At 40.3% G+C, this 16,494-nt stretch overlaps 1 protein-coding gene across 6 annotated transcripts in view; it reads right to left on the reverse strand.

Annotated features, from left to right (window-relative positions):
- Window positions 1–1,563: 1,563 nt before the first annotated feature.
- CABIN1 (calcineurin binding protein 1) overlaps window positions 1,564–16,494 on the reverse strand; it is a 107,820-nt gene continuing 92,889 nt past the window's right edge. For 5 of the 6 annotated variants that reach the window (XM_032128507.1, XM_032128505.1, XM_032128506.1 and 2 more), the window contains exons 36-38: window positions 5,445–5,609; window positions 3,465–3,691; window positions 1,564–2,970 (exon numbers count right to left, since the gene is read on the reverse strand). In XM_032128507.1, the coding sequence (XP_031984398.1) occupies window positions 2,827–2,970; window positions 3,465–3,691; window positions 5,445–5,609 (536 nt within the window). In that variant the 3' untranslated portion in view covers window positions 1,564–2,826. The remainder of the gene's footprint in view (window positions 2,971–3,464; window positions 3,692–5,444; window positions 5,610–16,494) is intronic. The other variant, XM_032128508.1, reaches the window with a different exon arrangement.

Genomic DNA, 16,494 nt, shown 5'->3' on the forward strand with positions numbered 1-16,494 from the left:
TGGCATCTTCACTCCAGAATATGGCTCCTTGAACTGAAGAACTACGTCAGCTGTACTTACAGAAAGGTGATTTCACACATGGAGAAGAAGAAAGGCTCCTTCAGTGCAGCCCAGCAGTAACACCTTTGTGGAGGAAGGCCCACAGCTGAGCAACAAGGTATTTAGTCAACAGCAGAGGGGCAGGATTGGAGGGAGGTGGCTTGTATAGTTCAGTCTCAGTAATTTCTTGAGCTTGAGAAAAAGTCCTTGAGCTATTTAAGAGCATAAGGAAAATCAGGTAAGCAAATTCAATATAGGATAAAAAAAGTTGCACAGTTGAGTAGTTTGAAGGTTAAAATGAGTTTAAAGAACATCAGCAAATGCAGCTCTTGTTGCTGGCAGGAAAAGTTACACTTAACTGTTCTAGCTTTCCTAAACCAGCAAAATTTTAAACCCTTCTCAAAAAGCAGGACTAGAATTCAAAAGAAAACTCAAGACCAGCATTTTAGGAAGTCTGGAGAAAAAAAAACCAGAAAGCCTAATGCCAAGGAATCCTTAAGAATAATAAAAGAAAAACAACAATTTTAAGTGGTCCCATTCAATTAGAAAATCAAATGCTTTACACTTCAAACCCAAGCTAAAGCGTGGACCTAAAAATTTAAATGTTATCTTTAAGTTAGCAATACACTTAAGAATACACATTAGCCAAAAAGTCTGTGTAGCTTACTCCATTTGGGTGAAACAGCCCTATTCAGAACTACACCCTCCCTTTCGATTTCTCTTAAGTAGATGATTTATTTTATCCTGGGCTTTCTTCTAAAAAACCTAAACATCATGCTTATCTAAAACTTCCTCAGTCTTTTACCAGTCAGTGACTACACAGTATGCTATACACTGCATTTATAATAACCTACAGCAAATCAAAGAGTAAACACTGAAAATATATTACTACTGAAAACACCTATTTGCTTTTACCATCAGCTGACTCATCTTTTCTACATCAGTTGCATTCACCTCACCTATCAATTGTAGTAAATGAACAAGTAGCATGAACAGTTGCTAACACATCCAAAATGGACATGCTCACTTCCTTGTAAACCACATTTTCTTCAAAACAAAGCCCCCAGAATTTGAGAACAAACTTGCAATACAAAGTTTGCCACAGCTTCTTTTTATCCACAGTCTATTTATCATTCTTTATCAATTAGATCAATCACTGTAATAATGGATCAAGTGCAAATTGGTACAGCCAAATATTCTGTGTGATCCTGTTCCCCATGTGGTGTCTTCCCCCTTATGCTGCTCACCAGCTTTCAAAGACACCAAGATGGGTGAAAAAGAATTCACATCACGTCTCAGTGGGGAAGTGAACCCACTGCAGGCACCCTTGGCAACACTGGCTGACCTGGGTTCTGGGTCACACAGACCAAACCCATCCCAAGAGCTCTGGCAGTCCTCAGAGAATAAAGTGGCTCCCATCACATCCCCCCAACCCCTTTTTTGTTACCCAAGAAACAAAAGGAAAGAGAAGCAGTACTCTTTCCAGAACCATGGCACCTTGTGCCCTCTCAGACAAACAGAGACAACAGTGCATTTCAACTTTATTAGAAAAGAAACCCAAAGGTTTATACAAAGCTCTGCATTTTACAGAAAACCAACCCCCCAAACACAAAGAAATCCAACATTGCAAGCTGTATGCATTTTCTGTTTTCATATACAGACATATATATATGTACATACACATATATATGTGTGTGTGGGCGCACGCGGGTGTATATATAGTGTGTGACTTTTTTTTTGCATGGTTTGCATTCATTATTTTACAAAGTTAACATTCAGTAGAAAAAAAAAAGGATTTTTGTTACCATTATTTTCTCATATAAATAACTGTGAGCAGTCCCTCTGCAGATAGATAAAAAACACCTTTTCGTGTCATTCTGTAAAAAACAGACATTACTGAAATGGTACTGAAATCTTTCAAGTTTTTTTTTCAATACCACCATAAAAATATCATCTAGCCCCCAATTCAAAATGCTTGTCCAAGGCATTAGAAGATAAAGGACTGTAAGACAATTCTGGAAAGATCAGTTCTTTAAGCCAACATTCAGGTAGGTAATTTTTGCTGGACCTCATACATTGGTGTGAAATGAGCACAAACAGGAGACCAATGTCTCTGTCTGCCTGGAAAAGCTGGTTCTTTTGTCTGTTTGAAAGAGTCAAATTCCAACAAAGCACCCAGCAGTGTGAAGGAGCTGACAGACTCTCAACTCACCCTCCTTGCCCTATGACAAAGCCACAGACTTTCTCGATACAATTAAAATCTCTACCAGCTCAGCAAATTTTCCCTACTCCATTCACCTTAAAAGGAGCTGTTGGATTAATCATGGCATGGTTAGACAGACATCAGGTTGCTGAATTCCTGGGAGAAAAACTTAGCTAGAGGGGAAAATGCAAGACAACTAAAAGGAAGAAAACACTACAGAAAAGAGCTACCGGAGCAACTCCCAAGGCTCTGGTTTGAAGAAGCAGGAACAGTAGAGAGATATAAATTGCAGCTCAAAAACATCCTTGTGTTTACTGAAGTTCCCGGTGACAGCGTGATCCAAATTAACGAACTGCCTGGTAAACAATCAATCATTCTTTCCGTCAAGCACCATGATGGGGAGAATGGCGAAGATTCTGAAGGCAATACAAGTGGTTGTCGTGATAACAAAGGTAATGAAAGTGAAGAACACAATGATGCCAATTAAATGGAGAGTAATGCCAATGAACATGTTTCAACTTCCAGAGATGCTGGCAACAAGAAGAATGGTTATGTGGTTGGTGTTGATGATGGCCAGAATTCATTCATATGTCCATGTAGTCATCATCTTCATCAGTATCACTTTCCAGTGAGGACTCCTGGCTTGAGGTCTCTAAGATTTCCAAAGCTGGCTGACAAAGGCTCTCCTTCTTTACATTCGCTGCAGACTGAGCAGACAAAATAGCAGACTGACCCCAAAAAGAGAGAGAGAGAATATATTGCTAAATAGTCAGGATAAACCCATGGTCACAGGGACAAAACCCCACTGGTTGCTATTCCTTCACATTCAGTAACTGTCCTGTGTCTATGAAAGATATCATCCTAATGAAAAACAACGTAACATTTACCAGTAGGCTTCCCCACAGTTAATGTTCTGGTAACTTCCAGTAATCTAAGAACTGCAATGGCTGCACCAGGTCACTCAGCTATTTCTGTAATTTTTTCCAAATCCCTCAGGAAAGGGATAAGGACTAGAATAGCTCTCATTTCACCCACAGCCAGTATTTCACCAGTCCTTTAAAAACTGGCTCCTGCTGGTAACAACTAGCACCTCCTTCCACTACTTATCTGCCTCTTGTTATGAACTGGGGACATGAACTGTTGCTTCTTTCATACAAGTACTTTACTGAGGAGAGAATTAAGATTAAAAAAATCTAAAAAATTACTGTTTCCCTTTTATTACCTTTAATTTTTGCTTGGTCTCTTCTGAAATGCTGCCCTTTGGAGAAAGGAGGGTGGGAGTGGGTGGAGTGACAGTGATCTCAGGTGGAAATTTGGTGACAGATGAAGGTATGAAAAGCTTTGGCATGTTGGGCAGAACGCGAGTTTTTACTCGGGTGCCATCTGTCTTGTTCTGCTGACTTCCCAAAGTCTGTGAACTGGAGCCGAGTTCAGGCTTGGAACTGGAGGCTAAACAGAAAACAGTAAGAAAAAATATGTTAGAAAGTTATCTAGGATTTCAGATGTCAAAGAAGAGGGAAGAGTTCATTGTTAGACGTAAGGCTGGCTCAAAAGGCCTTTCTTCAAGCCTTGCAATAACCAAAGCTTAGAACCAGAAAAAAGATTGTATAATGACAACTGCAAACCAGTAGAAATTAAAAAATATCTTACTGGATGGCAGAAACTCAACCTGACCAAGCACAACAAGTGGTAGTGTAAGCACTGGCCATCTAAGTCTACTACAAACACCATCTTCCCACTTGTGTCAGATGCAATCATCTGATCTTTGCATTCTCTGTCTCTCCATTCTGTAACGCAACAAATAAAGCCCCTTAGCTTTACTTATGAGTCTTAATTTCCTCCACCACAGCGTTGTCTCTTTAATTATTGAGAGAGCAGCTCCCCAACAATTAGAGAAAAATACATGGTAACACTTGCCAAAATTTCCCCATTACTCTGGTTCAAATCCTGCCATAAACCCCTCCTTGGTGTGCTCATGCCACTGGCTCCCACACTAGTTAGCATAATTTCCACATTCTTCCCAAGTGTCTCAGCTTGTGGTCTTCACAATGCAAACTGGCTCAGAGTGTTTACTGAGTACATCTCATAAGAAGGATCCAGCCCTTCCCCAGGCACTATCACATTACAAGCTGATATATACACAACAATAACCAGTATATGAAAATGCTCTCACATTAAAAACTGAAGATGTGTTAAAAGAGATTTCTTACTAATAATGCTACTTCATATGGAGTCAAAATTATTTTTTAGAAACTATATAAATGGAAACACCAGAGTCTTTCTCAGTCTGGTAATAATGACAGGTGTTCATACACATTTTTCCAGATTCAGTATTGTCACACCCATCTCTGGCAGATACTGAGACCGACATGGCCACTTACACACAGCAAAATAAAATGCCAGTTTCCTAATGCCATCCTGAGAAACAAGAAGCAGAAGAACAAACTACTAAGGGATGTAAAATTGAATTGCATGTTCTCAACAGTACACGGGAATGTAAGAAGCTACCACAACAGATGAGACATGGCTTTCCATCAACATCAGTGCCCCATCTCCGTGGGCAGCCAATCCTTTCAGACAGTAATCAGACACAGGATAATCTGCCTCTCACAAATAAGGAAAAACAAGATACCCCAAACATAAATATCTAGATTATGCTTGCCTGAAATAACAGGTTTTACATTTTTTTCAATTAAAACACCAACTTCTACTTCTCTTGGGAAGAGGGCAGAGGAGGGATAGAACACGTTAACTGCTGTAATGTTGGTTTTTATGTTTACTGAAACTGAGTCAGTTTTGTGAAAAACGATTTCCTTCTGTTAAATGTTCCAACAGTGTAATCCAAAGTGTTACCATATTGCCCCATGTAGGACTTCAATTAAAAGAAAAGTTCTGCTTTAAAGGATGCACAAATGATATTGCATGAAAGCTGGTACAGAGGTTTTTTATTTGGCTTTGCTGCCATGGTATTTAGCATGCGAGACATGCATCAAACAGAATTACCACTAAGGGTTGACTGGGCACTTGCCCAGGAAGTTTGGACACTGCCAGGAATGCATCTAAACTCTGGAATACCTGACTGGAAGGCAGGCAGAGAAATTGAGGAATATCATTCCCAACTGTCCAACCAATCAGTGCCTGCAGACTGATGCACAGCTCACCACCCCATTTCAGAATTCTCTGAAGCACAGGAAGCTCCTACCTGGGGTACAAACATGTCCCGAATTTGTGCTGGTCACGGGCTCCACTTGCCAGCAAACAGGCTCTGGCGATGGTGCGACAGTAGCCATTTTCATCTGCTGACAAAGCCGTGACTCCTGCTGCTGAAATCCAAGCCCCTCCAAAGGCACTTCAAGCTCTTCTTCCTCTTTAGTAATGAAATATAATTCACAGATTAAGAGACATCCTGATCTCTCTCCTAAGCCTCAATCCTTTTGCTGTCTAACCAACTGGTAGGAAAATTCTTTTAACCCTTGCTCTACTTCTAAACTGTAACATGACTGAGTGAAATTAAATATTGGCAAGCCAAGATGGCAATAGCAACTTTTTCATACTTAGTGCCATCAATTCAAACTCGTAAAAAGAAGTAAATGTCATTTAAAAACTGAAGGAAAAAATTATGAGTCTGACATTTTGTCATCTCTGCACATCTGCAAAAACACAGACAGCCAAGCATTTCCTTTGGAGCTGTGAGGGCTGGGAGGCAGAAGTGCCATGTGCAGAGCAAAATCCATCACCCTTAATGAAGGACCAGCTGTGATCAATGGGTCCCTCTCTGATCTCCAGCCACAGGTACCTGCTACACTGAGGTACAGCTCACTGCTAAGGAAGATTAATTACTGTGAACATCAAATAACAGGGCCAAATCCATTTTTCATGAAACCAATATCAAGTGATACTGAATGCCCAATTTTCACTGATATGTCCACTGTACCTCTATAAATATATTAGCCTAAAATTCCCACCTTCTGCTATTCTAGAACCTGGGATGTTTGTAACTCAGAATCCACGTGTGTGTGTACAATCTTGTTATTATGTACCAGCTGTACCTGCTTTGAAATTAATGCAGTGTTAAACCAGCTTTCTTACACACTGAGCTGCATGTTGTACATAACAGGAGTAATTTTCACTCAACTACGGAGAGCTGTCAGTGCCCTTTCTGGGCAGGGCAGCAACCCTTTCAAGGCTATGGACACACAAACAAGCTCTTATTCTCTCTTAAAAATGGAGATATTCTTCAAAAACAAAGGGCTGCCTAGTCTAATTTGAATCACCTTATATTTACACAGGCTAAGGTGTGCACAGGCAGCTATCATGGACCAGCACATGCAGTGGATATTCACAGTCTCACTTGCTCTAAATTCTTTGTATGTCAATGCTCTAAACTAATTTAGGATTTTGACCATGCAATGTCTTAAAAAGGAATACATATTTTAACTTTTCCTCATTGGAAAACTGCTCCCACCCCCTCAAGTGTTGAAAACACTTCTCCATCTCCACCAATATAGAGAAGAACTCGGAATTTACCATGGTAATATTCCCCTGTACAAGAGTTCCCCTTGTAGAAATTGCTTCAGACAACATTACAGCTTAACAGTCTGATCTACGCAGTTTGAAAGATGCAACTTTTTTATAGAGTTATCATTTCTATGGTTCTTGAATAACTTGTATGAAAAAAAGCTCAGGAAAGCAGGCTGTAAGTTCTTCGATCCGCTAATTTCATAGGTAAAGAAAAAACCCTGTCATCTAGACTTGTAGCTGAAAGCTTGTATAAGCCTTAGGATAAATGAGATTGCTTGTAGAAAATAGTCCAATAGCTCCCAAAAAGGAAAGGTCACCCACTACAGCACAGATCACAGGCAGCTTCTGTTCTGTGATGTTCCACTCACTATCAAGCACAAAATGGAATCGTCTAATGCAGAAGAACGTAGTTCTCATTCTCAGCACTCTCTTGCACATTTCTCTCTGGATACTTCAAAATACAGCACTGGAAGCAGGAAAATAATACTTGCATCTGTACATGTATTAATAGACCACATCAGCTGAGAAGCAACACAGAAGGAAGCGCTTAACTGCAGGAATCTTGAGTAGGAAAATCCTAATTCACTGTTTCCCTGCTGAAGAAGCAGAGCACAGCTGAAGGATCCCTAGGTATTGCCTGCCCTTTCCACCATCACACACAGGATTCAACCACGCACTGACAAAGGAGCAGAGCCCGCAGGAAGCAGGATCAGCCCCAGCGTGGCCCAAAGCCAACACACACATATCCCATTACACTGCTGGTGCCTGATGACAGGCTGCAGCCTAAACCCAGAACACTCCCATACTGAAATGGCTACAAGACACTTGATCAAAGATAGGAGGAAACATTACAACAACATCTGAAGAAAAGCAAGATGAAAATTATGATGATTTCAGATTACTTTACAAGACAGTCAAGAAGTCAACTCGTTCTTAACTTACTCCAACACTCCAGAATCACCATCTTAAGTAGCAAGGGTAAGTAGTAACAGAATCTTTCTTATCCACTTATTAACTCAGAATACAAACCAGTAATTAACTTAGCAGGTACAAAACTATTTACAAATAAACTGCAAATCCTACAGCCTCAACTATACTGCTAACTGAGAGCAGTTTGGTATGTACTCTACTACTTAACTACATTAGGGACTTATTAGTTCACAATACAGAATAAGAGCTCTGATTTGCATTACTATTTAATGACAAAACTCTACTTCTTATGCTGATAACAATATTTGTTTAACTATAAGATATATCATTGCTTAAACTGATTTGCTCTACTTTATTTTAACTAAATTATGGCCCACTGACAAAAGCTCTTTTGAGCAGCCTAATTCTAGGAAGAAGCTACAAGACCGGTATCAGTCTATGTTCTCTCAAGAGCACTCAGCATCCTCATATACATCTCCATTTTCCAGATCATATTTTTGTTAAGTTTTGAAGATGCAGTTTTACAGTGCAGTAAAATTAGATTTAAATTTGAATAAGATTATCTGACAGCAGTTTTTAATGTAGAAGTGAATGGAAATGAAAGGGCAGGAGTCTGGCACACTGTGTATATTTCTATCACTGCACTTGTGGAAACAATATTTGTTAATATTCTATTAGAATGTGCCTTTCAGTACAATAGAAATCAAGAACCACTGTCTGCTAATCAATCCCTTGCTGTCAGAGATGTTCAATACAGTCACAGAATTCTATCCCCTGACTGGGTCATACACTTTATTCTTTCAAGACTGTGCAATTTTAAATTTTTTTCTTTACATAGAAAAAATGCCACTCAAGTGACCAAGTTAAAAATAAAGTTAATGAACAAAATATTTTTTAGACTTCTTGAAAATAACAAGAAGTGGTTGTTTCAGTGTATATATCATAATTCATACTTTAATATATTGCATAGATATTTGTTCTTTTTTCATTACAGACAAAAAGGTCAAAACACAGGACAATCAAGAAGAAATATACAGTTGGATCTCCTCATTATTTGTCTAAAACAGGTTTCTGAAAAGAATATTTTAATATTTGTTTTGAGGAAGATGCTGTTAAAGCCCTGAACATAATGTCCTAGTTCTTCTAATAAAAACTTCCCCCAGGGAGGTAAAGACTCCACTAACTTGTGAGCCACAATATTCTGCACAAGTGCGAGAACACAAGAATATGTAAGTGCAGCACATTCTGAAGGTGTTCAGAAGCTCAGATTTAATATCTGTTAATAAATCTTTTGGTATTACCCAGTACTTGTACTGTCTTGGCAGGTTTTCAAACATTAGCTCTACAAACCCAGTTTAAAATAAAATCAGTTTCTGAAGATACAGTATGAAGAGACACTTGTCCCCGGGCTGAGGATGGGACAGGTACTGTACTCTGGAGACCCATTTAGCACTCTCACAACACAACATACAAAAATTAAGCATACCGAGAAAAGCACAGATTTGCAATGCACATCACTATTGATATTGAAAAGTTCCTCTCCAATCGAGCTGAATTACAAGTATTTTTTTTTAGCCTTCCCTTTCCCAACAACTGCCTAAATACACATAAAAAATAGTACACGACATAGAAAGAGGGACATCATACCTTTCAACATCTCCCTGCTTTAGTGAGGAAGAAACAAGCTGACAACAATTCAATGCAACAACCTACTCCAGCTTTCCTCTCCAACCTCTTCCCACTTGTTGCCAGGGTAACCAGTGTTTGCAGATGCCTATAGCGGGCGCCTGGGTTCATGACTTCATCACAGTTAATATCCTCTCCCCATCTCTTTATACAGAGAATGCACTACATACATTTATCCACACACTATAAGCACACAGATTATACAACCCTGCAACCGTTTTTATACTGAGACCATTCACTTTGCTATTCTGATGTATATAAAATCAAAAATAACACTGGCAAAAATAATCACTTGGCAATTTGAAGATGTGGAGAAAGTTTAAAAGCAGTAGTACTGCAACCAGTAAGCAGCCACTCTGGTCCCTCTGCACTGAACACTTATTAATTTGATTTCATGCTGTCAGGTATGAGACATTAACATTACATTAGTGTTATAAAACATTTCGTATGGAGTTTCAAAAAATTCTTTAGTCGTGCACTAAATCTCTTACATTACCACTGAAAGGCAAGCCCAGAAAATGTGACTAGCACTTGGAAAAAAACATTTTCCAGTTTCAGACAGAAGCAGTTTGAAGTATTATAGCACAGATATGTTAAAGAATATAAGCAACACACAGTGCATGCAAAAAGCACCATTTCATTATAGGAAAGAAGAAGGAGCTGAGCTTTGAACTCCAGGACAAAATATTAACATAGTTTCAAAAGAAAATACAAGGAGAAATGAACAGACAACAACCTTGAGTGCTTAAATAAAGCACTTGCACCACTTGCCTTCATCCCTCTGCAAAACACCTTCCCCAGCAGTTCTGTGTGTTGAGACAAAAAGCCTCAAAATACATCAGTAGGATTTAGCTGATTTGTACTACCTTGCCTTCCAATCACTTCAAAAGAGTAAGGATGGAATCCTATGTGCCTACAGACTCTAGGAAACACTTATCTTCCTCATCCCAGTAACAAATGGTTTACTCTGTACTAGTGGCCACCCACAGCACATACAATTGTTCATACAACTCATTTACCGTACAAGGCAGAGACTGTATTTTTTTCCACAGTGATGGAAACGGGTCTGATCCTTTGCTCCCTGACATAGTGGAGTAAGTATCTTACCACATTTCCAAGAAATAATACTAATGTGAAAACAATTCATTTTCTGTATTCCATCCGCCTTGCCCTCCAGTGTGCTGGGAATTAATACAGCTTTTTTCCCCACACAGCAGTTGCAAAGGCCATGGAAAGCCTGAATTTGAAGGAGCTCAGAGTTTCCTTATGAACTGTGCTTCTAAGTCAGTGGAAAGACTGCACTGGAACACAGGTTGGCTCAGCTGAACAGAGTTAAGGATGCTGAAACACAGAAACAACAGAGCCATTAGCCATGAGGTACGACAGCACAGCAGACTGTGAGACTACCTAGTTCACCACAGGATGTGGCAGGTATACTTGGTAGCCTGGCTTTCTCTGAATTAATTCCAAATATCTTGCCATGAAATTTATTTCTGGAAAAGCACTGCCAAGTTATAGCTGTAGAAACAAGTATTTGACTTGAAATGCCAAATGCAGGAAATTACATTCAAAGCTGACACACAAAGTCGTATGCTAAAAATTAAGCATCAGAGTAATTTTGGAGGCGAAAAGCTGCAGAACACAAGTTCTATTGCCCCCTGAAATAAAAGAAATTCAAGCAGTCTGGTGAACAGAAGTTTGCAGTGCAACAGCACAGCACAGTGCTATATTTACCCCTAGGTCCTGAGCAGGGAGAGTGTACTGTACAATTATATGAGACATACCCCAAAACTCCTCCTAATGCTGAGATCAGCTGTCACAGAACATTAGTGAGACTAAAATTTAAAACAGGTGGCTGCTTTGAAAGTGCTTCCTGGAAATAGTCCCTGGCCCATACTAACTCCCAGATCCCTCTAATAGCCATGCTGGTGCCAGTCTAACAGCAGAGACAATGGAATTCCTGTGCCCAAAAACATTTCCTGCCACCACCAGCAGTCCTAGAGGTGCAGAAACCTGGCATGCCCGCGAGTAAAGAAAAACCCTGAAGTTCAATCCTAACTTTCTCTTTTTTTTTTTTAAACAAAACTTCAATTTAAAAGAGCAAACAATGGGCCTAGATCAAAAAGACAACAGCCTGATATTCAAATACATGAACTTTCAAATGGCATTATCAAAACACAGCTAATTGATATTGTTTAATATCTGACTCAGCAAGGACACATCATCTGGAGAGGACCACACAGCAACACCTGTGGACAGGAAGAGTCATTTGCACTCTTCTGCTTCTGAATTTTCTCTATGAGTTATCTAACAGAAGCTGTAAGACCTTTCCTTCACCATCAATATTTCACCCTCCTAAGCCAGCTAAGCACAAGGAAATTAGCAAAAGCAGCTGGGAGAAAAATCTCTTAAGTGAATGTAATGACACCCCACAATTTTCTAAGTACTTTGTAAGCAACACAATACCTGTGCAGAGGACTTATAACTACATCTCCCTTCAGTCTGCCTTTGTGCAGGAATATATGTAAATTTTATGCTGCTGACAGCAATCTAAAACTAGTGAAACTGAACCATATTGTAACCATACAGCACTGCTACCACGTTCCTTTACAAAAGATCTCCACAAAATGTGTTTCAATAGCGCAAGATAACCATAGGCCAGTGACTCTCCAGGATTTTCAAGGAGATCTAGGAGTGCACAGGGCTAGAGAGCCTCCTCGAGCACAGACCTGCCCTGACTGCATTAAACCCCTGGCTCCATACCAGCACCTCACCTGCCTCTGCTGGGCAGCTGCTGCCCCTGCCCTATTTGCTCGTACTGATCCAACACAGGTACATAAAAATTATGACAGTTTAATGTCAAAGGATTTTCTGCACAACACTGGATTGAATAAATAAAACTTAAGGAATCTGAAGTGTAAATATCAGAAATAGACATTAAGTGTACTGAAAAATTCTTCTGGAGTGAGTTTGTTTCAACAGGAGGCAAATCAGCATACTTTTACAAGGGGAAGAGAAAGAGCCATGACTGACTGGTACTGTCTGAGCACTGCAAAAAGGAATTAAGAAGTCATTCGCAAACAGGAAACCCCTGCTGACATTCAGCAGTCAAGTTGTTTTCAGAGTGCACCCATTGTGAAAAATAAAAAGCTTCATGAAAAGCACAGATCAGACAAGGGGAAGTGAGAATACCAATGCCAAGGAGGCTGAAACAGCAAGAGATCAGAGAGATCCCATGCAGAGCTCACTGGAGGAAGCCTGGCTGATTTCCATTGATGACTCTTCAGTCACTAACAGGTGGGCAGGAGCTTCTACCCCAGGACAGTACCAATAGTGTGGGACTCCATGCATTTAAAGAAGAGGTTTTAAAGCCTTGGAGAAATACAGCCCTGGGAACTGGGGAAGACAGCTATCAAACACCAGAACACATCAACACTGGCAATTAAGGAGAAAGTAGTGAAAGCAAGATGCACACAAGTGACACAAGAAAATAGAGCAGAAGAACACATCCATTTAAGAGAGAACCTTCATACCAGGTAACTGCAATATGAAGGCAGCTCATATGAGGCCACTGGTCCTCGGCCTCCCTAACTTCTTCTGTTTCATCTTTTTTTGAGTCATCTGTTGAAAACAACTCTGTGCTCTACAGCACAATTTTGAATTCAACAGAAAAAACAAGGTAAGACACTGACTGCAATTAAGAGGGTTGAATGTTACTACTTAGACTCATTTAAAAAGTACCTGAAAATGTGAATTGAAATGTGTCGTTAAAATAAGGCACAGCCAACAGGGACAAATACTTTTGTGTAAGAAGAAAGTTGTCAAAACACTGAATCACAGGCTCTTAAAATCTGTGTTTGTCTCTGGAAATTCATGACAAGGAACTCAGGAGCCACTGAGATCAATATGAGGTTAAGCTCAGCTAATGATGGCAAAGTACAATCTCCACTATTTTACTCAGAAACAGGAATTGTGGATGTCCACTGATGTCTGGGTATCTAGAAACTGTAAGGAACCAAGGTGGACCCTTGTGCCATGCACTTTTAACACAAAGACAGATGCTGTCAATGCAAAATGATGGTTTACATCCTCTGTAATAATGCCTTAGGAGAATGTTCAGTCTTCTCAGTCTTCTGAGAACCCACTATCAATTTAAAGTCATGTATCAGTTGCTAAAATAAACTAAGTCACAGACTTCTGGAAAAAGATACTCCTTACACCTAAAAGTTCTTCTATTGTGGCGATGCGATACCTTTACTGTATTTTTATATAAGTTTTCTGTACCCCAATGGTTCATCCCTACCTTCCCCACTCCTATTCCCAGCTGGTTTGCCCCAGACCCAAGCCGCTCCCCCGGTGCTCCCTACATGGTTCTAGCTCTTTCCCTATCAATCACCCAAACCCCTCCTGTTGTTCCCGAAGGTCCGGTGTCCATCATCTGAAACCTCCCAATTTACCCTTATATGGTCCCCATCAATCCCCCGAGACCCTACCCCTCTAGATACCTCCCGCTTTGGAAATCCCCTAAACCTCGATGCCCCATTGGGGCAGGTGATCCCTTTCTCTCCTCCCCTTGGGGCTATTGGCCCAAGGAAATGTCTATCCTCGTCCATATCCCTCCCTTAGAGATTTCTATTGGTCCCCAGTTAAGCCATCCCCATTGTACCACCTCCCTTTCTAAGAGGTTCCCTGGAGCTGCTCGAAGCTTGTCTCCTGGGAGTTGCCGCCAATAAATTTGGGTTATCCCGTGTGGCAAGCCTCCTTGCTACTTTTTATCCTCTCCCTCGTCCGGACTGCTGACAGCCACCGTGCCTGGAGCTTCAGCTCCCCTGGGCAGAGCTGAACTCCTGAGGAGCAGCTTTAAAGCCGAGAACCTCCAGCTGCTCCCCACTCCTGTCGCACACCGCAGGAGCTGGCCTGGGCAGTGGTCAGTGGCAGTCCCTGTGACATCCTATGACTCCAGCACCCAGTTATCCTACAGGGTGAAATGTCACATTCCAACACTACTGAACATTACTGAATTCTTAGGACTTCCCACTTCAAAACCCTCTTTAATTGGAACATTTGCCTTTCAAGGAGTCTGCAGCTGCCTAAACACACTTAAAACAATTTAACTTCATTGCTCTCTACGCAATAGTCTGCTCACCTTTCCATGCAACTGTCCACACCTGTATTTATTTCTTGTGCTTCTGAAACTCTCAAAGTTCTACAAGTTAAACTATATTTATACCTCTACTTGCCCTGTTGTGCCCATTTCACAAACATCTGAAATTACAGCAGGATATTCACATGGCTTATGGAGTGCCACTTCCCTGCACAACACAAAGAATTGTCTTCCCTAGCTTTGAATTTCTAAGTTTGGGCAGCTTTATCACGACCTTACTTGCATATTGAAGTGCTTAGGCCTTAAATGGACAAAAAATTAATAGTGGGGAGTCTTCTACTCAGATTTTATATTCCAACTTGGTAAATACCTGGCTTTTAGCAAAACACAGAACTTAAATAATTCCAGGTACAAAAACCTTCTCTTGGTATCAGAACTCAAATGTGAATGTTTTCCTGTTCATTCCTCATAAAAATCATTATTGCAATAAGACAGCAAAGAAGAAAATGTCAAGACTTTTCAGCAATTTAGAACAGTGTAATACTGGAACAGTGTGACAGGCTGGAGGGAGTTTACCTTAATTGTCCTATTTTAGCTTCCCCAGAGAAATGTTAGGCTGAGCTACGAGGGCTAAAAGTCCCAAGTACATTTATACCCAAATGTAGGAAGGTGTCATGCTGAAACTGCCACCATCACCACTCTGCTGCTGGACTCCATCACGCCATATTTTGTACCAGTTAGTCATGCACTAGACAAAATCTCAGGAAAATATTTACATAAGAAATGAGTGGCATAGCATCAACATTGCTTGGAAAAACAAATCCTTTCCCTGGGTGAAATCAGAGAAAATGAGAGCAGCTAATAATCTCTGATGTGTAATACTTCCACGTGAACAAACATGGTACACGTAGAGGTGATGAGACAAAAAAGTTGAAAACAGTTTACTCTAAAAATGGGAGGAGTTTTTACCCAAACAGAACTAATGGAAGGCAGATGAAAAAGGATTGTAACAGAATTATAAATAATTCTTTTTAGAGGAGGTGGATGCAAAGGTAGGAGAATTAAAAAGAAAAGAAGAAGAAAGGACACAGCAGTAATTGGTGTCTCCCTCAGCTAGAAAAATGACCTGCAAGGTAAGAAAGCCAGAAAGCCAGATACAAATACATGCATTCAGCGCTGGGCTGAGAGCTTTGGAGAGAGAGCCTCTTGATCTTCAGACAGTTTCACAGGTGTAATTCTAGCAGCTAACCCTTCCATCTCCCTCAATCAAAATGATGTATAGAAAACATGAAAGAAGAACGAACAATATCTAACTCTACAACCTTAACAAAGCTGAGAAAGTCAAAAGATTAAAATAAATGTTCCAATCACTGCAACGTGGCCTGGGGAATTGCAGAGAGGAAAGCACATCAGAAATGCTCCTGAGTTCTGTTTGAAAACCAGAAGAATGCATGTGTTCTTATCAGCATTGTCATTCCTACACCAGTTTCCTTAGTAAGTACATAACAACTTCACAGAGGATTCATTTTTTCCTCTCCTGTTGTCTACCCACAAACCTGAATTAGTCCCCGTTGAACAAGCCTGCCAAGACATCTTATGACACCAGGCAACTCCATTCTTTTGCTTCCCAAGGACAGTAACAAATGTAATTTACACACAGCCTAAGCCATTCCTTCCTTATCACTCCCCTCTTCTCTTTTCCCTTCCCAAGACAATCTCTCCCTGGAACTGTGAAAAAGGAAAATTAGACAGCCATAATACAACTGCTGATACTGGATGTTAAATTTCAGTTTTGTCCTGTACTCAGAGATTAGCAAATTGGGAAAACTGATTTCTCCCTAATTTGCTCTTCACTGCTGATGAATTCAGACTATGTGCATTCCAGTACCAAGGCTGATTACGTAAGGAAAGAAATGACACACAGAAGTATAAAGACAAAAACTTCACAAAGTCACAATTCCAAACTAAGAAAACATTCTGTCTCACAAATCTGGACACTATATCCACTGTA

This window comes from Corvus moneduloides, chromosome 18, assembly GCF_009650955.1.
Source record: "Corvus moneduloides isolate bCorMon1 chromosome 18, bCorMon1.pri, whole genome shotgun sequence".
NCBI lineage: Eukaryota > Metazoa > Chordata > Aves > Passeriformes > Corvidae > Corvus > Corvus moneduloides.